We start from the raw sequence: 26,995 nt of genomic DNA, 5'->3' as shown, positions 1-26,995 counted from the left end.
TGTAATATGCCTAATTGACAACGTGCACACAAGAGCAGACCCTCGAATTAAGATTTGCATCAAGAGCGTGGACTCCCTGCAACTGATCGTACAATAAGCATTCTTATTTACATACTAATTAGTCACTCCTTATATAATTGAGAGGAGAGAAGGGGAAAAGTATGTCTTTGTTGTAAAGGAGACAGAAAGGAAAACATAAAGAAGACAAGAAGGGGGGGAATGAAGTATAAAGTGGGAAATGGAGATACAACTTTGTCTAATTTTTATGCCATAGATGAGCAAGGTTGTTATTTGGAATAGCTGAAAAATACCCAATGGGAAAGAGGAATAGGCCTTCTGGAACTTATGACATATCAGAAGTTTTACTAGTAAAGGTATTGATATTTGGAGAAAACATAAATCTAATACATTTAAGTTACAATACACAACACATTAAAAGGAATCGCTCACAAAGTTCAAACATACAACAGACACCTAAAACTTCCCCATTGATCAGCACAAATGAGCTGCCCTGCACTGATGTATTCAGCTGAACAGGCCTCTTAAAGTGAGCAGGGTCAGCCATCCCCTGAGTGTGTTCTTATTGAGATTGATGGTGATGTTGTGAATGTGGATGAACCTGGTCAAACTGCAACACGGGCATTACCACAGAAACCTAAAGCTCGACATCCCGTCCAGAGACTGTTCACACTTTAAGACGGCACAATATAGACATCAAATGTGAAGATGAGGGATTACATGTCGTCTAATTCCATCTATAAAAAACATTTCCCCATTTCCCAAGCAACATCTATGTTTGAGGTGTAACACAATTACAGGGATAACAATGGGTTTGATAAATATCTGAAAAGATTGGGAGGCGAGGCTGGTCTCGTGATACTAGGATTAGATACTGTATAAACCCACACCCACCCACTGTACTGTAAATACCTTATAACCCCTTTTCCTTTTCATCATTCAAGACATATTTTCACACACTGTGGGCTCAAAAACAAAGCAGCACAGAGGATATTTACAGCGGATCCTCTTGGTAAATGTCCTGATACTCTCTCCCACCACCATCACTACCATCACCACCGTAAACAGCAGATGCTAAACCCAGTATTGATCTTCTATTGTCTTTTGAAGACGGCAAGAAAAAAGAGGAACTGGTCAAGGACAATAGTGTGTGAGTGTATGTGTGCAGGCAGGCATTTAATTGGTTCAAATGTAATGTGTTCCATTGTTTGCTTGTATGTATGTCTGAAAAGGGTATATAGTGTGTGTTCAAGAAAGTCAGTTATTAGCTCCGCCATAGAGAGATTTGCGGTTTGGTTGGTTAGTTGGTTTGTCAGCAGGATTTCAGAAAAACTTCTCGCCTGATTTTCACATGATGATATGGCTAGGCTTGATGGATGATGTTCTTCTAGTTTTTTTTCTTTTACTATTTAATTAAGTGTATGTAAATGTATTTTAGCCTGTTTTTAAATACACAATCTCTAGTTTTAGGGAGTTTCATGGAAACCAGTAACACCACAAACTAAAAACTACCTAGCTCCAATAAAGTTGGACCTAGAGGTCTTGAATTGTATACAGGTGTGGGTGACAAGGTGTAGAAGGTGTGTGGTGATTTGCATATTTCTGGCATAAAGCATGTCCATGTTATTCCTAATTGAATATGACTTATTATCGGAATTATAAGGACTTAAATTGTTTTTTGAGCCCCTTTTTTGAAATGGTGTGGTTGAAGTTGTGTTTTGCTAAACAAGCACATTTTCATAAAGTTGTTGATGAGATGAAAGATGTTGCCTTTAAAATGTAGTCTCATACATGCATTTTGCTATACCACTTATTTTTTAAGCTTTTTCATTTGGTTATGCCAAATAGGCGAAAATGCCCCCCAAAAAAGTGCCTCGAGCAATCTTACCACAGGAGTCAACCTGTGGTTAAATTATGAAAAAAAATGCACTGTGGTCAGCAAAAGTAAGAGCCTTTAAGGCATTGATGTCACAGACAAATCTTCAGTGCAGCAGGGATGGCATACTGCCTTCAGCAAGGGAGGGAGTAATGGGGAGAAAAATTTGACACACATGGGGAGCAGTGGGAACTATAGAGGAGATGTGCAAAGTAAAAGTACTTCTGCTGCAGAAACTCTGAACAGAATCTGTTTGTAGATAGCAAAGCTAATCAGATAATTTCACAAATTTCACTTTTATAGTCATTTGAATCATCAAAAATATTAAAATAACTAGTAGAGTAGGGAATTTTGCTAATTAATTGTTTGGTTTGTATTAACTTTTGATGGCATCAATATTCTTATCTTTCAACCTCACTGCTTGTTTGCCCAAAATGAATTTAAATGAGGTTGAACAAGATCAGAATAGTGTTAGCAAAGTGATCCACAACGAGGAATATATTGGAGGGCTGACAGGATGACAGATGAACAGATAGAACCTTTTAAACTGTGAGAAGATTTTTGAACCAATTAAGTGCTGATGTTGCCACTTCAGACACATTTTCCGGATCCTAATGCTATGTGGAAAGACCCTCAGGGACAGGTTGACATGAAATTTTTTACACCCTCATCTTCTGAATTGAGGTTGGACATTTTAATTGGGGCTAAATCTGTCAGAGCGTCTTAAACTTAAATTGAAGCTTTCCCCCATGTAGCCTTGACTTTTGTTGGTTAGTTGTGGAATTGCAATAACTACTTTTGCTGTTGAATTCCTCTGCTGCATCACGCTTAAAAATTGACATTTCCAGTTTTGAATCTCTTTTTTTATAGATAGTTTTTGAAAGATTGCATTTTCAATTATGGGAAAGGAGTGCTACTGCAATTTTACACAACAAACTTTCCATTTGCTATAATGGATTATTGCAGATTCGCTGCTTTTGAGAAAAGGAAAATATGAAGGGAGGCTGAATCATGTGGAGAGTCTCAGAAGACTGTTTATTTATAGTTCTCCAGTAGTTTTCAGTGCTTCACAACATATTGAGAATCTGCTTGAGAACTAATGTTAGCCTATATAGAAGTTCTTCAGTATCTTTTGTCATTTATAACCATTATAGGAAGAAAATAAGCCACAAAATATATTAGAATAAGGTGTCATACTCAATGTTTTTACCAGTAACATGGATTTCAATGTCGCTGTATGATCAAGGCTGCAATCTTCATATCTTATGTCACTTTTCTTGCATGTGCTGTAACCTCTAAATGCTCTGACAACTTTCTCAGCCTGCGCCATGTAGAAAAAGAAAGATTTACTGAGACTCTCCCATTTCTGGATAAAGCAAGCAAAAGGTTACAGCATTTATACTGGCGACAGGTTCCATGTATGAATGGGACATTGGAGGCTTCTGTTTTCTCAGAGGATCTTTTTGTCTCTTCCATCTTTTGTCCATTATGTGTTGGGCTGAGATGTCAGAAAAGAGCCCTCCTATACTTTTGTACCAACTATAGAAATGTTGTCTCTTGCCAATGCAAAATTCTCAGCTTTCCTCTTTGGAGGAGATGACTAACGGATACAGTTTAGCAGATAGCATCTTGCCAGCTCAGTTACAGTTTTAGACACGTGGGCAAAATATCTTCTTGTCTTCTAGCTGCATCTACATTTTGCTAAACTGGAGAACCAAGTCTTTATTAAATCTTATGCAAAACGTTTTCAAAAACTAAATAAAGACCGTACTTGTTAAAGTGCTACATTGCAACATGTCCATTAACAAACCCATTTACTATAATATGATGAAAAAAAAGATCCTGTAAGTCATTATAATGAGGATTTTTCTCAAAATAATGACTAATTATCTAAAAAATGACTCAATGAATGAGAAACTAAATTAATCACTTATCTTGAAATAATGACTTGGTCGTATCATCTCAAATTAGCTAGTGTCTTTTGAGAAAGGAATCATTATTTTGAATTACTTACTCGTTATTTTGAGATACAAAGTTATTATTTGAAAATAAATAAATCATTTTTTTGAGAACGTTTTTCACTATAAAGACTAAAGGGATCTATTTATTTATTTTAAATATTTTTTTTCTTTTACTTGTGGAAATAGGCTTCTATAATTTACTATTTAAAAAAAGGAAATAAAAAACCACTCACTGCTATATCGGCCTCTGCTCTGCCTTCTTGATTGTCTGCCACCGGGTTGGATTGTTGCACAAAAGGAGAAGACATTATAGAGCACAATAGGAAGAGCTTCACAATACTAGATGCCACAAAGAGTGAAGGGCTGATGGAAAAATCATTTTTAGTTTGTCTGTATTTTCAGTAACGCATAAGAGATAACAATTGCTTTCCAGGGAGGGGGTCTGAGTATCAGCATCCTGTTAGTGAGAGGAAGCCACATGGCTCATAGGAAAAGAAATTAATTTTAGAAATAATGGTGCCAAAAATACTGTTGACATCATATGGAGGCTGTCTATCATACTGAACGATTCCTCTTGTATATATTTGATGTTTATTCATTTTCAAAAAATGACGTAGTGAGTCACTTTTTTAACATTTGCAAATAAGTAAACTATTACACTATCCAGCTGTGCTTTCAAAAACGTACTTCTGACACCTGAGACGAGAGCAATAGTACATTTTTATATTACGATTCTTGGTTCGGTGAAGGGTAAGTGCAAGAGTGGTTTGTAAAACATGCACAGACAAGTGGGACTTCAATTGCCAGCACATGACACACATAGAGACACGTTAATGCTATAGCTGCTAGAGTCGCTCCCTTGTGTGATTGGCATGAGTGTCTCTTATTGGCACAGTTAGCATCCAGCGACATGTCGCCTTTGAAGCAGACACACATGTACATTTACACATGCAGACATACACTCTCACAAACAGGCTCACAGCTGCTCCTCCTCCCTCCATCCTAAACACCTAATTAGCATCCACACCTGGCCACCTGCCTCCAATCAGAAAACACTGACCCTTTCCACGGTAGCCAGCAACGAGCAAATCCAGATGCGAATGGGGGGGTCAGAGATGATGGATAGAATGGAAAGTGACTCTGTGTTTGTGTGTGTGTGTGTGTGTGTGTGCAGATGACAAATGGGGTCTTTGTGTTTGAGTTTCTGCACATCGTCTGCCGTATCTGGTGGCTGTAAGTGAATGTGGAGACCAGGCACAGACCATATCTACCCAGCTGTACAAAATACACACATACAGTGCATATATGTATAATCTTATTACTAAAATTAAGGGATGTATAACCCAGATTCTGAAGAAGATTGGATGCTGTGTAAAACCTAAAAACAGACAGGATGGTTTAGGGTAGGGCAAGGATTAGTAGACCAGACGGCAACCCTCCAGTCTGAGCAATGAAGCAAACGTGGAAATGCCTTCAGTCTGCATTCTTTCAAAAGTCCAGCAGGGGTCGACACCGTTGGTTTGGTCCTATCCATCTCACGAAAAAGTGACACTACTCCTCACAGGATTTATTACCTAAAAATATTAAAATAATAGTCAATATGGCAAGATTATGGTCCCAATTGGTATTTTCAAGTCTTGTCAATACGATATGTCCCATTTAGAAGGAAATAGATGATAAAACAGGGTATGATTTGGGGCGTGGCTACCTTATGATTGACAGGTCGCTAACACCCTCGCTCCTCCCCAGTCCAAATATGGTCTCTTCCGGTTTCAAAAAACAACGAAGGAGCGACGTAACGCCGAACTCAATGCTTCAAAAGTCCACAAACCAATTGTGGTTATTACTTATTTATATACAGTCTATGTATTAGACCAGACATTTTTTAAGCCAAAGCTGAGAAAATATTATAAAAAGATATCAGATTAGATATAGACAAAATATGAGATTAGCAAGCATATTCTCTCCAAACTGTCTGAACCCTGATAGATAAGAGTAGACCTCCCTTTAATATCTCACGGGACACTTTCAAGGCACACTTGTACTTTCATGATTTTTGCATCAATGTGATAAAGAATCTTCAATTGTCTCGTAACTTTTTTACTTTATTATCCAAAAAACATAATTCAGTCTGGTTAAACCATGGCGCCCATTGACAGTTTTTCATTAAGTCAAGATTTGAATTCACAGTGGACTTAGTTTTTAAGATAAGACGCTAAAGGGAGCACAATGGGGACACAGGAGGCAAAAGCACTATGCAGCAATTGTGTGTGTGTGTGTGTGTGTCTAGATATATTAGACATCATTCACATCATTCCTTTTGAGATATTACTTCTTTGGACCTTTGCCCTTTCACCCCATCGAACCCTCCGCTCCTCCCCCCACCCTATCAACAACCCTTATTACCACAAATTGATTCCACCGTCTGAGAGCAAATCACATCTTTCACTGCAAACCAATTCTTGGTTATCGACCAATCAAGCATCAAGACAGTTGTTTTGTGTCCCAGAAATGGATTCTTTTTGATCTGTTTTTGATTGACAGACATGGTTACCGTAGTGATGGGAGGCAATTTGATTGATTTGATGTCAACAAAAATAACTTGAAAAGACGGCGATGACACAGACTGCGACGCACACACACCCATTCACAGAGGCAGACTTTAAAAGGCCCTTTGTTTTAGAATTAAAACAGCAGGGGAACACAGAAGTGACGTTTTGTCACTTCTTGCTTTCCACATGTTGTCCAACTGTTGTCAGCTGTCAGGAGGACTTCCAATCACACAGAAGAAAGCCACCTTCCAAAATCATTTCATTTCAGGGTTGTCGTGTTCACACATCCTGCCAATACTATCTCCTCTGAACTATTTCCTTGTGGAACATTTACAAAAGAGACATTTTGCCCCCTTATGCTTCACTGACCATTATTGCGTTTGACTCTCTTTCTGTTTGTTCAGATGAAAGTCAATTCCCAATCAGTTGTTTTCCTTCATTTTTCTTATCTATCCACCAAGGGTTGACTGAGCACACAAGCTGTGTTTCAGCGTCACCTTGCTTTACATTTACACAGTGACACTCTCTCCTCTGGAGAGCTTCCAATACAACCAAGCTACTGAGCAGCTCCACTGGAGCAGATGGGATTAAGGGCAAAGGCTGTTCAGTAACTGTTGCCCTTTTTATATTTTTACATTCAGCACGCAGACATTGAAATTATGCCTTCTCATGCATAGATCCAGGGCAACAAATGGAGCAGTGGCAGTTCAGGCTGAGCATTAAATCACTCATTCATGCTTCACCATCAGTGCCATGGAACATCCAATCATATTTATACAGTTGTTTAAGCCCTTTATAAGACTTTTACTTCTGCTACTTAAAAATTTACTTTAATTTAAAAGCACTCTAGAGAGCTCTTTTAAGCAAGAAAATATTAGATCTTAGATGACTGCTGTGGAGAGACAGAGGTGAGCACACACCTGAGATATGCTTTGATTTTACAAAATATCATTGGTTATAATGATAATATTATGTCATATAACCCTGATTCCAAAGAATGCTAGGCGTTGTCTAAAATGTAAATAAAACAGCATGTAATCATTTCAAGTAAATTAATTCAGTCTTAATTTGTTATTCCTTTTTGATTTGAACATTTGACAGGATGTCATATGACTTCTTTTGTATTTTGGCAGGGGTGCTGACAACAAAATTAAACCTGGCATTGGTTTAGTTTGCAATCATCCATGTATCTTCACTTGTCAGCATGGTACTAAATTCTCATTATTATAGCATTTTTATGATGGATCTCACCTACCAGCAACAGAATCTTACTCTCTTTTTTTCTCTTCCAGACTTTTTTATTTTTATAAATACTGCATATTAGATGTTTGATTGTTGTGTTACTTGCTGTGAAAACAAACAAACAAAAGATTCCTGCCAAAGTTGAGTGAATGAACAGCTATGATAAATGGTAATTTTATTAAATAAAGTGCCTTTGGCTGAATTGGAAAAAGAATAGAATTTTTTGCCTGACTATTTCAATTATTCCTATCCAGCTTGGCCAACTTTCCAAGTACAACCCAACGCAAACTGAAAAACTTTGTTTTTTATAAATATACACTGATTTAAATGCATTCTGTTGTTATTGATGTTTTACACACAACCTCCTAATTTTTGCGAATCGGGGCTGTTGGTAGTAAAGTACCTTAAGTGTGCTTTATAGTCTTGAGAATCAGTTTGATTGTGCAGAGCTTTATGTAAGATGAGTGCACACTTATGATATATTGTGACACATAAATGGTCATCAGACACTTTCAAATGCTACGATTGTTTTTGCCTGCGTTTCTTATTCATTTGTAGGTAAAAGAGGCTTTTTTTGTTTGTACAGTAAACAATGGTTGACACAAGGCCATAAAAGTTAAAAAAGTCATCAAATCCTTCTCCACTTTACTTTCATTTTCATCTCTATCCTCATGCAGACTGTCAAACACATTTGGGGAGTGTATCGTGGTCTGTTGGGAGAAGAGCTGTGCTACTTGTTTAATTTTTAATGAGCAGAATCTCCAGTGCAAACGATGATAAAGGATCATGATGTCACACAGTTCCTCAGCTTGTCTGTCCGTCCAATTATCTGTCCAACACTTTGCTCTTGAGCAAGATATATATAAAAAAAATCATGAACCAGATTGCTATTAAATTTGGCAACAATATTCATAGCAGCCCAGAGGATGATTCATATTGTTTGCTAATTTGATGTTGTTGTTAAAAGTTTCTGCTGTCACAATGCAGAATAGAGTACGTAGGAGGGCTTTTGCGATGGCTGTCATCGGGCAGCGCTGACGCAAATTCAGTTTCACCCCAAAATAATGAACTTCTACTTATGGGAAGATGTCTTTTTTTTTAATTTTGCAAAAGAATGCTTCACTGATCTTTCATACTGGTATGCTTGCAAAACTAATTTCCGTCTTCTTGTCTATCTTTTTCTTTTCTCCAGCATCACTATCTTTGGTACCGGGGCCAAGTGGCTGTCTGTGCTGCAGGAGAGGAACCTGAAACCCGGTGAGTTGTGGTCCCAGACACAAATGTGTACACACCTACATGAGCATGCACACAGACATCCAGAGACACACATGGACGCACAAAGATAACAAGCAGAAACCCGGAGAGAAATGGATTCACCTACACGCAAACATAAACACACATCCGCTCTGTGAGAACGGAACCTGGAGCAATGAGAGCAGATGGACACAATTATCATTACAACAGTGATGCTTTTTGACTCTAATAACCTTTATGCCATTTACCGCATAAATCAACAGTATGCCCTGTGTTCTGGTGTTTGACACCGAAACGAACGGATAAAAGTGCTGTTGTGATAACTCATATGAGTCACGGATAGTACCAACTAATTGCTTTTGGTGTCACTGCTCTCCAGAGACACAGCCAGGTCTCTCTCTACACATAATCAGAGTTATGCCAGTGCTTATTAGCCTTCCTGCTAACCTTTATACGGTACATGTCATTCTCTCTTTGCCATTCCGTGCCCAAAATACTGTTAGTTTGTATGCTAAAATGATTGCTGCTTTTCTGTGCATTCTTTGCAAAGTTATATCCTGTATTGCAGCAAAACAAAACAAACAGCACTTTTTCAAATTGTTCGGCTCCGAGCCTCAATTTGGTGTTAATTCAATCCATCAAGCAGTGCTCATTTTCAGCTTTTATACCTGGTTCATGGCAGTGCAGTTCTTTTGATGGCTAAAAAAAAAGTTAAATTGAATTACATAAGCTGGCATTTGGTTGACATAATTATATATCAAAGCTTTTTGCTGTTTCATTTCTCACCTTATTTGTGTCCTCTTCTTTATCCCCTCATCTAAACTCCTCCTAAAATTGTCCTCCTGTTCTCGTCTCCTTCATGTAAATTACCACTTATAACTAATGCAACGGCTTAGCTTCTACCTTACCTTTTCTTATTTTCTATATTCTGTCTTTTCTCCTCTCCTCTCCTCTCCTCTCCTCTCCTCTCCTCTCCTCTCCTCTCCTCTCCTCTCCTAAATTAAATTAGCACTTATAACCGATGTTTATTGCATAAACAGTTGCTGTGTGTCTCAGTTCCCAGTGCGCTGTTGTAATTACCACAAATCTTTATTCATGGCGCTGGCTTTGTGTGTCTGTCTGTCTGCAACTTGTAAATTAACTACACACATTCCCAGTTTTGTGGCTAAACAGGAAGGCACGAAAAACAAAATGTTTCATTTTCGGTCTGTCTGTCTTTCTCTCTCTGCTCTATCCCCTTCTGTCAGCCAGCCACTTGATCCATTTGGCACTGTGTGTGTATATGTTTGGATGCTTATTAGAGAAAGAGGGCATGACAGAGGGAGGTGTGTGTCTGTGTGTGTTTGCATATGTGTTTGTGTGCGTGCAAGCATGCCTCCAGTGGGCTGGGAAGGGTAGAGGGAGCCTCTTCACTGGCTGCCCCAGCGGAGGGGCCCTTTTCCCTGGGCTGACATTTGGACCGGACACCTGGAGGCATAGTGGGGGGTAGCAAGAGCTCCCACTGTGTGTGTATGTGTGTGCGCGTTTTATGTGTGAGGGTCGATTGCTGGAAGCTTATTAGTTAGCAGGGTATTATGGGCTTGTGGACTGGCCATGTGTGTATGTGTGCAACAGAGCACATGCACCTTTGGGATGGAGGCTAAAGGTGTGTGTGTGTGTGTGTGTGTGTGTGTGTGTGTGTGTGTGTGTGTGTCTCTGTGTGTGTCTCTGTGTGTGTCTCTGTGTGTGTCTCTCTGTGTGTGTGTCTCTGTGTGTGTCTCTCTGTGTCTCTGTGTCTCTGTGTCTCTGTGTGTCTGTGTCTCTGTGTGTGTGTGTGTGTGTGTGTGTGTGTGTGTGGTAGTACATGCATGCTGTGTCACATCAGGGTGGCACACTCCATTAACACAGCAAGTAGGGGTGCATGGAGCCACAGCTGTGCACAGGTGCAAGCTCATGTTGAATTTTTTTTTGTGTGTGGATTATTAATTTAAGAAATAATGACCAAATATTCAATGCCAATTGTTAATACTTTTATGTACTCGATGCTAAGAGACATTTTGGTTGGTATCCAAAAAGTACATATGAAAATGTTTTCAAACACAATGATATATTATACTTAATACTCTATATGTAAGCAGTTTCTGATTAAATCTGTTGTCTTTTTCTCCACCAGCGGAAACACATAACCTCCAGTCTCTCCACACCATCCTGTCGACTGGATCCCCTCTCAAACCTCAGAGTTACGACTATGTCTACCGCTGCATCAAGAGCAACGTGCTGCTGGGCTCCATCTCAGGTGACTGACACGTTTTGTCATCTTTCTAATACTCCACTTCCATCTAAGGGTACAAAAAGCAGCAGCTTTTGCAAACGTTGTTGGTGTGTAGTCCTTTTACGGCAGCTACACACAAAAAGGCATTTTAAAGCAACCAAGCATCTGCAGTACAAAAGGACTGACGCATACAAAGGAAATTCAAACAAAATAAATTGTATGGAACTGTGCATTTTCCTCACCACCCACCACGCCATCGCACACACACAATCGCAGGCCCTCTCAGCCCATTGTTATGTTGACAGGGCAACAGAATGCTATCTGTCTCTCTCTGTGAGTCCTGAAACGTTTAACATTTAGCACAACCTGGGTGACGGACGTGTTACGGACACACACACACCTTGAGTAGCAGCTTGGAGCGTCGCACATGCACGGACTAACAGCAGCTTTGCACTGCATGCATACTGAGAATGACAACCCTGATGGGCATAGCATATAGCCACAGATGCATACATACACACACACATGCACATAATGACATGCATCGGACACACAAGCTTTGACTGAAATGTCACACACAAGGCAGAAACCTGGGGAGGAAAAGAGGGACTGTACATGTTTATTGGCTCTTTCATTTACATCTATATATTTACAGACTTTGTACTGATTTGAGTGTTTTTATATCGTAGAAGTCAAGTGGATATGTCAGTAGTAATGACCAAGGCTGTGTCATCCTAATTCAGATGTTCTCCACATAATAAACACTCAACTTTTCACTCTATATTGAAGAGTAAACAGAGATTTGAGATAATCATCATGAGTTTGAATCATCACTGAGTGCAGGGGCAGTGTTGCATAATTCCAAATAGGCACACAAACAAGGACAGGGACACACCTAAATGAACAGGTCGTGTTGAATTTACTGTGAGCAACAACTATGAATCTCTACTAGGTATTTGTTAAAGGGGGAATGTGGTAAACCTGGGTCTTGTTTTCATGGATTTTCCTGTGATTCCTATTCATAATAGTAACATTCTACTAAGTATGAGCAAGAAGTCATATGCAACAAGAAACAAGAACAGTCTGATGATCATGCTTCTGACCTGAGGACATTCATATTGATTCAACAACAGAATATTAATATAATATTGGCCTCCATTCACATTGCAATCCAGCATTGTGGAATGAAGTGGAAGAAGACGGTAGAACCGTGTACCAGCGCAACGGCAGTACGTGTAGAATAAGTGACAGCAGCAGCGAGTGCAATCAAATAATAATAGCGAAAGAAATGCCGGTCGTGCTATTTCTCTCAGTAGAGATTCTACAGACTCAAGCAGAGTTGTTCTGAATTTTGCTGAACATGATTCGATTACTGTCGGACTCAAGTGAGAGGGCTGTTTCTGATGATACTCCCTTATTACCCGAGTGTTGGTCGTACAAATAACGTACATCTGTTACTTCCTCTGAAGGCAGTACAGAGTCGTACAGAGCAAGGTTATTATAGTTAACGAAAACTAACGAAATAACAAAAACTAGAATTGAAAAAACATTTTCGTTAACTGAAATAAAAATAAAAACGAGATTTAAAAAAAAAAACGATAAATAACTGAAATTGTAATTTTGGTTACAAAACTAAGATAAGATGAATAAGGCGAAGGAAATAAAGGCAACATTTATTGTGATCTTATTGAATCTTGCACCCAACAAATACCCCATTTCAAAAAACTAAAACTAATAAAAACTAAACTAAAACTAAGCATTTTCAAAAAAATAAAAACTAATGAAAACTAGCAAACATACTCATTAAAAATACCATTAAAACTAACTGAATTTGAAAACAAAAATTGACAACGAAATTAAAGCTAAAACTAATTGAAAAAAAACAAAACTATTAAGAAAAACTCTGAACGACCAAAATAACAATAAATTAACAAACCATTCACCGAAGCATCCATGGCTGCGAAAAGATTAGTCTTAATTATTAGTTAATTAGAATGAGATCTGTGTGTGTTATCGTGGATTTGTGTCCATGTGTGTAGTCTTCAGAACAGGAGGTCCTGCCCCATCCGTTTCCTCCTTGTCGCCAAGGGTAACAGCAGGCTCCAACCCTGTCGGCTGCCAACCGACCTAACCTTGACCCCCAAGATCAACAGTCACACAGTGTGTGTGTGTCTGTGTTGTGTGTTGTGTGTTGTGTGTGTGTGGTGTGTGTGGTGTGTGTGTGTGTGTGTGTGTGTTCTCAGGATTTATCACAGCATATGGGACTGACTGGTGGTCACAGCGACATATGTGATGTGCCCCTTTGCAGATTTCACCCTGTGTGTGACTGTGTGTGTGTGTTTTTGTGTCTACAAACATGTGTGTGAGTTCTTGTGAAGATTTTTATGCAGCGGATGGATGGTTATTTTTTTCCTTTTGTGTATTTCAGGATGTGTGTGAGTGTGTTATTCTGTCAGCAGGGATGTCTGACCCCCCGCTGTGTCTCATTGGGGGATTTTAACACTTTCACTGCTGGATTTCCTCTATCCTAATATACCTCCGTCTGACTGCCCATATGTCTCTCTGTTCTTCTCTTCTCTTCTCTTCTCTTCTCTTCTCTTCTCTTCTCTTCTCTTCTCTTCTCTTCTCTTCTCTTCTCTTCTCTTCTCTTCTCTTCTCTTCCCTTCCCTTCCCTTCCCTTCCCTTCTCTTATTATTTTGGATTATGCTGTGCGTTATCTGTTTCCTGGGAAAGTATTTAATTTGTGTTTGTGAAGTCTTCTTAAGACTTTCACTATGCATATTCTTTTATAATTAATTTTTGGATATATTTGAATACGTGTGTTGACTAACTGGATGTTTTTTCGTCTCTGTCGGTGGCTCTGTTTGACCAAAAACTGTGCCAGAGGATGTTCAAAGCTCTCTCACCTACAAAAACGAAAGCAGACTGGCACACACACACACACACACACACCCACACACACACACACACACACACAGAGTTCAAAACTCTTTTTCTTCACTGTTCGGAATCGTCAGTGCTGCGAGAACATCAGATCAGTGTGACAAGTTACCTTCTTGTATATACACACACAATACACACAAATACACACTAAATGGCTCACGATGGAAGGCATCCTAAGAAAGCTGCAGTGGCTTTTGGCTTAAAATATACTTGTGTGTGTGTGTATTTGTGTGTGTACTCACCCATTAAAGTGAGTGTAATAATAAAATAATTGCGTGCCTTCCCCCCTATAAGTGTGTGTGTTTAATCAGAAGACAAAGTTTCCACTTCCTCCTGGGAGCCAATTAAGGCTCAATAAAGAACCTGGCAGAGAGAGAGAGAGAGAGACAAAGAGAGAGAACGAGTGTAAAGAACAGAAAGGAAAGCCAGAGAGGAGGAAGGAGTGGTAGAAGGGCAGAGAGCAGTTGATAGGAAGGGAACAAGATGGATGGATGGAGTCTGAGATACAGAGAGGGAACGAAACAGGGAGGTAGAGTTGAAACAATGGGAAAGGAGATGAATAGAATGTGTCAGAAATAGTAGATGATTGGAAGGCAGAAAGAGACAAATGGATGGTGCGTCAGAGGAAGAGTGCATGTGTGTTTGCGTGTGTGTGTTCATGACAGTTTTAAAAAATGTGCTGCAACAGTGTAGAACTCCTATATAGGTCAATGGAGGTGGAGCGGGGCACTAACACTGCCAGTTTGTGTTGTCGAAAATGCAAGATTGATGCCAATATTACGATTTGTCCCAGGTTAAAGCTGCAACTTAAAGCTGCATTAATACATTTATTTGCCACTAGGGGGCATAAAAAACCCCACAGCCAACATGTTATCACCGCATGAGTGCAAAAAATGATTCATTATTCCATATTTTGATAATAGATCAATCATTTGCTTATAGCTTATGCTTTATAGTGTGTACAATTTGCAGGTGTATGCTGTTGGTATGGTGTATTGTGGTATTTTGTTGATATTTAAAGTTTTGTGTGCACTTTGTAGTATTTTTACTACACCTATAAGGCCATCTATTAATTGCAGGGTTGGTGGTTAACTCCACAGCCATGAACTGTCAAATTTCCCCAGAGGGAGAGGCCTTGCTGGGCAATTTACTACCAACAAACTTTGGTTAAAAGTACTAGTGTGTGTGTGTGTGTGTGTGTGTGTGCGTGTGTGTGCGTGTGCGTGTGTGTGTGTGTGGTGTGTGTGTGTGTGTAATCTTATTTTGTTTTATTTTATCTTACTTTATTCTTTATCTAATTTATTTCTAACCTGCCTCCAGTGTTTCCTCACTGCTCCATGTTGAGATGCTGCTTCCTCAGTTCCTCAGTTCCTCAGTTTGTTCTTTGTTTTTAATAGGATGGGTGGGATGAAGGTGGGTGGGGCGGAGAGTGTTTCGTTATCTTTTTATTATTATTACTTTCTCCTTATTTTTTTTATGTAAAGTGCTTTGTGTTGCAAATCTCTTGTATGAAAAGTGCTTTAGTCTGATTGATTGATGTATATATATATATGTATATGTATATATATATATATATATATATATGTATATGTATATATATATATATAAACTCTAGTTCCCAGTCATTATTCACTTTTCTTTTTGCTTTTGTTTGGTCTCCACCAACTCTTGAGAAAAAGATCTGGTGCATTATCTGCGATACTTTGAGCTGCTTTCACCAGCCAATTGTTAACTTTGTTTGTCTGATTGCTGGGTAAATATTGTACAGATGTTTTATTAGATTGCAACCTTTTTGACAACAGCTTCTGCAGGAAAGGCTATTAATGAAAGCCATCCCCAACACCGCCACTAAAAAATAAGCCAAAAGACACCGAGTTCTCTTCAAGTGAAGCGTTTCCTTTCAGACCATCCACCAACTAAATCTCTTTCCTCCGTCTGTTTTTCTTTCATCTCTCTGCCCAGGCGGCACTGACATAGTGTCATGTTTCATGGGTCAGAATCCAACAGTTCCAGTGTACCGGGGCGAGATCCAAACAAGAAACCTCGGCATCGCTGTGGAAGCCTGGAGCCTTGAAGGTAAGACTGTGTGTGTGTCTGTGTGTGTGTTCAGATTGGCTGAATTGCTCGGAACACAATTGATTTATTTTTTTTCTCTATAGAGGCCAAAATTATATCAAGGGATTTATTGAGAAATGTGTCTTGACAACAGCATCTAGAGATCATGCAGAAATCATAAAAAAAAAACTGGTAGTGTGAATCCTAAGAGGGACTGAAAAAATATTAATGAGCAAAAATGAATCACCAGCCATTTTACACACTGCTGAGATGCCCCTGAGCAAACTTCCCAGCTGCTTCTGGAGCTGTTTGGTAACTAACAGAACATGACTCTAGTTATACTCGGTTGCTCCCATATGTCGATCTACCTGTATGCACGGACATGGATTTGAAGCAAACCAAAGCTAAAAAGATAAGGGAGTAATTATTGAACTTTCCATGGATAAATACAGGTATAAACTTAAGGGAAACACTGTTTGTTTCATGAACAACCCAAACAAAAAAAACAGGTTTTTATCTTGCTGGGAGTCTTTAGAGCCCTCTCTGTTTTTCTCATTGATTTTAGTTCCTTGTTCCCCAGCTGCCGATCCCTGCTGCAGGCTGTACTGCCGTGTCTCCACCACCTCAAAGGAGAGTGGATTGAGGGATAATTTAAAGGCAGTTTTGTAGGAAGAGCTTGGGATTATTTTAGTCGGTCTCTAAGCCTATAACTCCGCCCTGGGGGAGGAGGTGAGGTCTGTGTGAAATCACACACGAAAGTGTAGCAGGTACTCCGAGTGTGGGATACATTACCAGCTGTTTTTGTTTTTAATCTGACAATGATTTATGTGTTTGTGCACATAAGAGTGTGTCCAAGTCTATGTGTGTGTTTTAGCAAAGTATAACCAAAAGTCTGTAACTTTGTTTTTTGTTCTTTTCATTTCTCTGTGGTGTGTGTGTGTGTGTGTGTATGGGGACAGGTAAGCCTGTATGGGGAGAGAGCGGGGAGCTTGTCTGCTTGAAACCGATCCCCTGCCAGCCTACACACTTCTGGAATGACGAGAACGGAAGCAAATACCACAAAGCGTACTTTTCTACATATCCTGGTAAGTTCTGGAAGATCATGTATAAATACAAACGTACAAACACACACACCTTCTCATTCAATGGTTCTTTCTCTATTTTTTACATTTACATTTACATATAGTCATTTAGCAGACGCTTTTATCCAAAGCGATTTACAGGAAGAGTAAAAACAAACAATCAAGGTATAGTGCAATAATAATTAGTGCATCAATAAGAGCTAGTGACAATTCTTTGAGGAGTAGAATTATCGTGTGGCGCTAGGAAAGAAGATGCTCTCTGAAGAGATGGGTCTTCAGGAGTTTTTTAAAGGTAGAGCGGGACGCCCCTGCTCTGGTTGGAACTGGTAGTGTGTTCCACCAGCGGGGAACAAGAAATGCAAAGAGTCTGGATTGCCTTGGACCAACGGGGGGCAGAGCCAGGTGCCGTTCATTGTTATTTTCAACATTGTAGATTTATACTGAAAACATGAAACAACTTTGACAGAACAAATATGGAATCATTAAGTAAAAACTAGAATATGTTGTATGTTTTAGCTCTTCGAAGTAGCCACGTCTTGTTTTGATGACAGCTTTGGACACGTCTGGTTCTCTCAGTTTGATTCGTGAGGCGTTCACCTGAAATGGTTTCAGAATCAGAATATCTTTATTGTCAGTGTCGCATGTACAACAAAATGCAACAATGACAATAAAGATATTCTGATTCCAATTAACAGGTGTGCCTTGTTGAGACGTAATTTGTGGAATTTCTTGCCTTTTAATGTGTTTGAGGCCATCAAAGCAAAAGGTGGCTACTTTGAAGAATCTAAAATATAAAACATATTATGGCTTTTTTCTATGCCATGTGTTCTTCCTTGGTGTTTTCAGTATAAATCTACAATGTTGAAAATAATAAAAATAAAGAAAAAACATTGAATGAGAAGGTGTGTCCAAACTTTGATATATAACAAAACAGAAGGGGAAGCACTTGTAGCCTATAGTATAATGCATTATTGTATTAAATTAAATGCAATTAAATTCTTGACAGTTGTTTTAATGTGTTTTTTCTAATATTCTTATTCTCTAGGGGTGTGGGCCCATGGAGACTACTGTAAAATCAACCCAAAGACAGGAGGCATTGTCATGCTGGGCAGAAGGTCAGCCATTTACCATTTTACTCTGATTGAAATAAAAATTGTTTCATCACTGTCATTTTAATTCATTGATATATTAAGAGTACTGTGTAAGTGATTAGGTTAAAATGGCTTAATTTGGCACAGCACTATATTATATTGTTCCAAAAGCTCTTTGTGGCAAAATATAAGATTTCTTTATGTTGAAAAACACCAAAAATAGGATTTAGATCTTACATGGTGAATGGAAACAAACTGAAAATATGATAATATACACAAATTGAACAGATTTGTGGACCCATAGTTTCTATATTGCAGATGTATAAAGAAAGAAGGATTCACCAGCGTACAGAAACTGAAATTGTTTCTGTATTCTTGTTCAGTTTTTTTCTCTCCATTGCACTTTGTGTGGCAAGACAGCTTCTCAATGACAGACACAAGAGTTTTGGATCTTGAACTTGTGTTTTTGTTCCACAGTGACGGTACACTGAACCCCAACGGAGTCCGATTTGGCAGCTCAGAGATCTATAACATCGGTGAGTGTTGAACTTTACAGGTGGATGTGTGTGTGTGAGAAAGGATGAAGGGGAATGGCAGAACATTTTTGAGCTTAAATTGAGTCCTTTTTGTTGGTGAAAATCCCATCCCATCATCCCCTTGTTGTAAAGTTTGTTCATTTGTTCGGCCAACAGAATGTAGCAGAAGTACAGTTTCTTCTTGATATTGCCAACAGAACTTTTGTGTTTTTTGTGCTTAGGCTGTAAGTGGTGAAAGATTCCTCTTACACTCTTACATCTTTTCATCTTCTCTGTTCTTCTAATCTTTGCTCCCTTCCTCTCTCCACCTCTCACCTCCTCTTCTCTGCTCGCCTCTCAACTGCTCTTCTCATTTTTGTTTTGTCTCCTTGTCCTCCACTCTGCCCTTCTCCTTTCCTCTCCTCTGCAGTGGAGGCGTTCGAGGAAGTCACAGACAGTCTCTGCGTTCCTCAGTACAACGCCGACGGAGAAGAGAGGGTTATTCTGTTCTTGAAGATGGCACCTGGGAAGCCCTTCTGCCCCGAGTTGGTGGCAAAGATCAAAGGAGCCATCAGAAAAGCTCTGTCTGCCCGTCACGTCCCTGCTCTGCTGCTGGAGACCAGAGACATTCCTGTAAGAGAAATATGAATATCAGATATGAATAAAGCCGTCAGATCGTCCTGTCAAAGTGGTTACAGTTGTAAAAGTCAGCCCTGCTATTGAATGACAGCCCTTTTCTTCATCCCTCTGCAGTACACCATCAGCGGTAAGAAGGTGGAGGTGGCTGTGAAGCAGGTGGTCGCCGGCAGGGAGGTGGCGCAGAGAGGAGCGTTCTCCAACCCCGATTCACTGGACCTCTACAAGAACATTCCTGAATTGCAGAACTATTAAGAGACGAGGCTTCACTGAGACAGAGAAAGGACCACCTGACAAGAATTCAGCTTAGTTTGTAAAGTAACTGGAACAGGGAGATATCCAAAGTGCACTGCAGAGGTAGTTTACAATGTCACATTGAGCTTTGTACAGGACATAAAAAGGGAAAAATGTGAATATCAACATAATACAAAACTAAACAAATAATATGTAGATATAACAATACGTGTGGTGGACTTTAGAAACATGAGGCGTGCTGCTTCATTGGCTCGCTTTCAATCAAGTGATCAAGCAGCTGCTCTTTGTCTACCGTGTCGTGCAAGTAAATGTTGAACTGGATTCAGCTTCGGATATAATGTGACGTGCACAGCAGCGCTTGTGAATAAGCTCATGCTCTGAAGCCACCGGTAACGGAGAAGTGTCATTTTCTTCGGCTTCACTTTCTCATTGCTATCAGCTCGCGAAGAGCCGTCTCTCTCTGTGTCGCCTGCTTTAACCCCCGTGTTGGTTACGAGTGCGTCCCAGACTGATAAAATCCATGCAAGTGTGCAGATAAACACAAGCAAACACCTGAGATATCACCATACCGTCGTCATGTGGTACGAATTGCTTTATCAAATGTGTATATACATGAATATATATTTTTTGGACTGTGAAATTAACATTATAATTATGCATTTGAAGATAGTGACCCAAACCTTGTTAACCAAAGTGAGATTTAGAGGGTTTTAACATGTCAGGAGTTTCAGTTTGAATAAATGAATCCGAGATTCCAGATAAAAACAAAACTTACTGAACTTTTCCCAACTTAAAAAGTTATTGATCTCCTGTGTATTACATGTTTAATTCCTAACAATAATTTGACTTTGTAACATTGACTCTTTTTCATTCCGCCCAAAACATGAAGACATGAGTTGATAAAGCTCTCTATACGTTTCTTTTTTTAGTCACATTGGCTCTCATTTATCAAACCAATAATTCAGTCAAGGTCAAGTGTGGTCGGGTTCATTTCACCACAAAAGCCTCTTTTTATTAGTTACATGTTTGTCATAACTAAGCCTGTTTTTGCTTTGTACATGGGAAACCTGAGTTATTAATTCAACATTTCCTCAGGCTGTGTGGCAAAGCCTAAAGGCTAATTCATGCTATTAAAGATGAACTGCAGCAGGTTTGGTCAATAGTAGCACTACTGAGCTGCGTGGGTGTACAATAACAAACAACACTTCCTGTCAGGAGCTAAAAGAGCTGACCAGAATGTAAATTGTGTAACAATTACAAATATAAAGGCCAGGGAGGCATTTGATCTTAAACCGGGGGAAAGATTTTATATGATATTTAACAGAAGTAGCATTTTCTTACTGGATTTTTGTGGTTTTTAAGGATTCTTCTCGTTTTCATTTTTGATTCAGTCTTTGTTACTTGTTTCGGGATAATTTTAAACATTTTTAAAGGTATGAATGTCAACTATTCTGCAGTTCATCTTTATTCTTACATCTTTTTTCACCACGTGTTACAAAGTGGGGCAATAATTTAATAAATGTGTCCCCATTTTGTTTGTGGCACGTGGTTGACGGGATACATTTTACCTACCAATGGTGTTGAACTATTCCAGTGATTGACAGGCGGCAGTTTTTAAGTACAAATAAATCTACTTTTCTAATTCTGAGGTATTTTAATCTTCACCAACGCTATTTGGTGAGAAACACTAATGTAAACAGAACTTAAATTATTAGAAGAAAATTCCACAGGTTATCTTTAAAGTCTCAAAGATGCATACGCTGTCTTTCCTACAGAGACAGGGATCCTAAGGACACAACTGTACACTTTGCACTTTAGTTCTGTATCTGTATGTTACAATGTTCATAATATAATCTGGTGAAACATTGCAGATCTGCTGTTCTGTTCTGTCATATGCATGCAGGCGAGGCAGTTTTTCTTCTGCACCAAATATTTCTTATAATAGGCCAAGTGTTGCAGACAGTTCTTGATGTGTCACATATAAATAATGAGTCGATTGTATTTGGTTGTTTTATGTCCGCCTCCAGTGAATCAACAGTGTCATTTTTACTCATTTTGGTGTTGCAAGAATGTTTATGGAATCAGATGCGACATCTCTAAAGTAGATTATTTGCTCTTTCACAGGACATCATAATGATGGTCACTGTCGAGGAATGCTTTTTTTCAGACGTTGACGTTGGAGCCATAAAAGGATGTGAACCTTGGCTATGTTCAGTCACAGTTATTTAGGGGGAAGATTTGCATAAGAAACGGTTAAGTTGTGTACCAAGAGGGATTTTGTTGTGAGCCCGGGTGTGTATCCTGGTTGACAACTGTCAGCAACTCAATAAAGTAAAGCCAGTCTGAGAGCAAAAGCTCAAACACACACTTTAGTGTTCCAAACCTTCAGCCTTTAATACTCTGTGCAGATTTACACCATGTGCATCCACATTGTTTTCCGAAGATAAACTGGAAAATCTTTTATCCCATGCTTCCAGGACACCGCACACTTGTAAGGTGTACAGTCAGTGGCGGTTCTAGACCAATTTTACTGTGGGGGCCAAGGAGGGGCCAGTGTTTAATCAGAGGGGCACATTAAAAATCGTCAAAATGATATTTAAGCATTCAAAACCTTTATTTTAGCTAAAAGTCTCATATTACATGAGGAAGAATTACATTGATTGAAGCAATGAGACTTACCAACATTAACAGTTATTTTTGTACGACAATGACATTTCTCATTTTTGTGCACAATTACTTTTTTTTAATTTTGAAAGTGCAGTACAGTGAGAATGATCTTTATACTTTGTACTTATTATGGGTTCCTTTTGTTTACAATGAGATATTGTTTGAACAAAAAATAGGTAAAGAATTGTTCCATCGTTGATCGTTATAAATTGATCATTTTATTATTAATTTGACACAGGGGCCACAGCAGGGGCCAAGGGCTTCTTCACAGGGGCAGTGGCCGCTGTAGGCCCATGTGTAAACCGCCACTGTGTACAGTGGAGACTCAGACAACATTTATATATATTTAAACTAGTTTACTAAAATATTTAACTCTGAATTCTGACAGAAAACAACCAGCAATTTATAAATGGATCCCATAAATCCATGAACTTTCTCAAACATGCACATTTTCACAGATATTCATTTCTAGCCTCTTTTACGGTAGTGTATAACTTTACCTTTGAGTTTCAGCACCATAAATAAGATACTTTCACTAAATCAGCACTGGTGCCACACCTAGCAGATTGTGATGTCTTAACCACCTCAGCATGTGGCCGTCTGCTTTAGGGTGAAGAATAAACAACTGACAGGCTTGTGGAGAAATGGAAAAATGTGCACATTGAGTAATTGTCTCCAATGTGTCTGTGTGTGTGTGTGTGTGTGTGTGTGTGTGTAGAAGCCAGTCATTTTGACAGACGTCTACTTCAGGAATAAACCTGGCATTTTTAAAACCGCCTGTAACCTTTATAAGTGTGAACGCGCAGACCTGCCAGTCAGCCAAACTTCAAAACGTAACAGAGAGGGAAACATTTTAAAATAGAAAAAGTGAGACTTGGTGAGAGTCCAGTTCCTTGGTGTAAAAAGTCTCACTAATCGGGTGTTTGAGTATTCTATTTATCCCTACCTTCAGTCATTCAAACGTGAGAAAGCGTTTCGTTGGCATTCTGTCAGTTTGTAGAGGAGATAGGAGCGAGAAGGGAGGGCTGCAGAAATGAGCCGTGTGGGTTGAATGTAGGAATGTTGTCAAATGAAAAGCTGAAGTGTTTACCAAATTCCCAAATAATAACCATCTGATGAACATCAATGGTAAGTGCCATGAGTCCCCCAGAGAGGCTGTCTGTTGATGTATGATTCATCCCAGTAGTCTCATAACAAAGCACATCACAAACCAGAAAATGACTTTGTTACGGCTTGATTGTACACTCTGTACTTACAAGGGTTGACGGTTAATTCACTCTCGGTGCAATCAATTTAAAATGTAAATTGACACTGCACAGACTAATGATAGACTGTTTATTCTCAGTTATTATGTTATGAATTGACCTGTGGTGCTTACATAAATGCTTTTCTTCCATACTGAGGGAAACTGAACATGTAGAGTGGCAAGATCGGAATGTGATTCCCCACAGGTGGATTTATTGCATAACTAGTCAGACTTAAGTGCCATCATCATGTCATTATATAATTAAAAAGTACAGTGCAAGTACAAACATGTTAGTTGTGATAGATTGCAATAAAACTATAAAAAAATGTTGGACATTGTGTCTGTTTTGTACGACAGAGAATTAGGGCCACATTTAGAAAAAAAAATTATGAGATTAAAGTCGTAAATATTTTAATTACAGGAATAAAGTTGTAAATATTTAATTAATTACGAGAATAAAGACAGAAATATTTAATTAATTACGACTTAAATATTTCATTAATTATTTAATATTTTTTTGACTTTATTCTCTTAATTAATTCAATATTTATGACTTTAATCTCGTAATCAATTTTTTTTCTTTTCCTAAATGTGGCCCTACTGTCATCTGAAGTGATGTCAAAGCCTCTTTTTTAATGAAGCCAAAAAAATACACATTTTAAATTTTTTATCCATTTTTGTTTTGATCAATCAATTAATCATTTTAGACCTAGTGGAAAATCCACCCATCTTATCTGGGGCTGGGTCGCGGGGGCAGCAGAGAGTGAAAAATGCCTAAAGTATTAAGATAAAATTATATATTCCTTTATTAGTCCCACAACGGCGGGAAACTTTCAGTGTTACAGCAGCAAAAGTGTATAGCAGAAATAGAAAGAAGCATCAATAAAAGTACAGTAAATAGTAAACAGGCAATATTAACACCAACAAATATAAACGTATTAACAATTTAAGCAAGAAGAAATATAAAAAGAGTATTAAAACATATACAATATAGATGGAATCAACAGTTGAAATTGCACCATTGCACATTTTCTCCAACTAACAGCAAAACAAATTCATATATTGGTTTGACACCTGAATCTGAAAGTATTATATGTAAATTTAAATGTAAACTTGCTTAAGTTTTTTTTGCCCTGTTGACATGGAAATAGCTCAGTTTTTATGACATGACCATATACACCCGGGCTCACAACAAAGACCATATAATGTTATTCTGGTCATGTGATAACAGGTGGTTTCCCTTGGGGGGGAGATGCCTTTAACTGAGTGTGAAGTATATAAAAATTACCATGCCTCACTTCCAGCTCAGATGGCTTCAGTTCCTCCCACCTCAGAAGCTGGAAACCTTCCAACTTCCCAGATGTGTGGAACCGCTCCCTCCCATTGCAACCTCTCCTCCGTGTCCCCAATTATCCTCAGGTGACAGTGCGTTCACAGCAGCCCACCCCTTCCTGTCACCCCCATAGGAGACTTGTTAAATCTAAATTGGTTCCCAAAGAGACTTTCCCCTGAAAGGCTGATCACAACATCAATAAAGAGCTTCCATGTGCTTTACTTCTTCTGTGCCGAGTCTCGCTGACAGGAATGTAGCAGATCAATGTAGCAGAGCAATCTTGAAGTGAAAATGAAGCGCGTAACCCACTTGCTGTCATATTTAAATCTGGGGAATGAAGAGAAGCCTCCGTTTTAGTCTGGTCAAAGGAAACAGGATCACCTCAGGGAGTTGAGGAGAAAGGGAGAGTGTTGTTTATTCTGCATACTTTAACTGTAATCCAGTAGGAATCGGCTGTGCAGGTGGGGGTCAACAGTTGGAGGTAAGGAATCTCTCTTGATGTCTTGGCATGTTGGATCTGAGGTAATCGCTATAAACAGATACCTGCATATAGATGCAGGATCTGCAGGCAACAAGATTTCAGTCTCAGTTTTCCAGAGTATTTGAGCGGTGAAAATTTGCTTCTCTCCCTAAAAGTAGCTCAAGGCCACTCCACTCAGTACTGCTCTACACTCAGTTGACCCTTCTCCACTCAAACCATTCGCTCCAAAAAAGACAATCCTTTGTCAACTCCACTGTTGAGCTCTCAACAGCCGATTCTTGTGAAAGAAAATAATGCCATAATGGAGCCACAAACTTTATTTTGGGCCTTACAATGAAAATAAATCAGCCTACTAACTCTAAATTAGCCTACCATTATTACTATTACATAAGCGAAGGAGTTCAAGTATCTCGGGGTCTTGTTCACGAGTGAGGGTAGAACGGAGCGTGAGATGGACAGGCGGTTTGGTGCAGCGTCAGCAGTGATGCGGGTGTTGTACCGGACCGTCATGGTGAAGAAGGAGCTGAGCCTGAAGGTAAAGCTCTCGATTTACCGCTCCATCTACGTTCCAACCCTCACCTATGGTCATGAACTTTGGGTAGTGACCGTAAGAGCAAGATCGCGGATACAAGTGGCTGAAATGAGCTTCCTCCGTAGTTTGGCTGGGCTCAGCCTTAGAGATAGGGTGAGGAGCTCAGACATCCGGAGGGAGCTCGGAGTAGAGCCGCTGCTCCTTCGCGTCGAAAGGAGTCAGCTGAGGTGGTTTGGGCATCTGGTAAGGATCCTCCTGGGCACCTCCCGTTGTGTTCCGGGCACGTCCAACTGGTAGGAGGCCCCGGGGAAGACCCAGAACACGGTGGAGGGATTATATCTCTCTCCTGGCCTGGGAACGCCTCGGGGTCCCCCAGGAGGAGCTGGAACTTGTGGCTGGGGAGAGGGACGTCTGGAATGCCCTGCTTAGCCTGCTGCCCCCGCGACCCGGCCCCGGATAAGCGGAAGAAAATGGATGGATGGATGGATGGATTATTACTAATAGGTCATAATGGGCTTTTATTAATATAATTTTGTCAAAATACAGCGAGGACCCAAGTGCACATGAGAGGATCGAAAGGGAAACACAAAACAAGACATGAAGTTGGCAAAATTGAGAGGTTAAAGCACCAGGCAGCTATGATGCACATTTTAGTTAGCTTAGCTATACATTTTTACAATTGTAGAATACAAATTGCTTTGGGCCTACACAAATGATGAATGAAAATTAAAATGTAAGGAATTGATCCATTTTATTCATTCAGTCATTTGTTTCATTGCATATAATTTCTTTGTCACAGCCACAGGGGGCCACTGCAGATGGCCTGTAGAGCCACATGTGGCTCCGGAGCACCGGGTTGCCCACCCCTGAATTAAGCAATAGGTTACGACAGGCCATGGTATGTTGGGATTACACCACGGCTAAGGGGCGTTGTTTGGCCCAACGCAAAGCGGGCTTTAATTGAATGCAGGTCCAAGTGGAGAGCAAAAGGTGTGAAATGCAATT

General features: G+C 39.4%; 1 protein-coding gene across 1 annotated transcript in view; it reads left to right on the top strand.

Moving 5' to 3' along the window:
* The window catches only part of aacs (acetoacetyl-CoA synthetase), a 39,995-nt gene extending 18,263 nt beyond the window's left edge, over nucleotides 1–21,732 (top strand). The window contains exons 11-18 of the mRNA XM_059336872.1: nucleotides 8,842–8,906; nucleotides 11,056–11,178; nucleotides 16,060–16,173; nucleotides 17,112–17,237; nucleotides 18,280–18,349; nucleotides 18,803–18,861; nucleotides 19,271–19,473; nucleotides 19,594–21,732. Coding sequence (XP_059192855.1) covers nucleotides 8,842–8,906; nucleotides 11,056–11,178; nucleotides 16,060–16,173; nucleotides 17,112–17,237; nucleotides 18,280–18,349; nucleotides 18,803–18,861; nucleotides 19,271–19,473; nucleotides 19,594–19,731 — 898 coding nt within the window. The 3' untranslated portion in view covers nucleotides 19,732–21,732. The remainder of the gene's footprint in view (nucleotides 1–8,841; nucleotides 8,907–11,055; nucleotides 11,179–16,059; nucleotides 16,174–17,111; nucleotides 17,238–18,279; nucleotides 18,350–18,802; nucleotides 18,862–19,270; nucleotides 19,474–19,593) is intronic.
* The last annotated feature ends 5,263 nt before the right edge of the window (nucleotides 21,733–26,995 follow it).

Source organism: Centropristis striata, chromosome 7 (assembly GCF_030273125.1).
Source record: "Centropristis striata isolate RG_2023a ecotype Rhode Island chromosome 7, C.striata_1.0, whole genome shotgun sequence".
In the NCBI taxonomy this organism is placed as follows: domain Eukaryota; kingdom Metazoa; phylum Chordata; class Actinopteri; order Perciformes; family Serranidae; genus Centropristis; species Centropristis striata.
The sequence above is the reverse complement of the archived record's forward strand: the minus strand, read 5'-3'. Positions and strand labels throughout refer to the sequence as shown.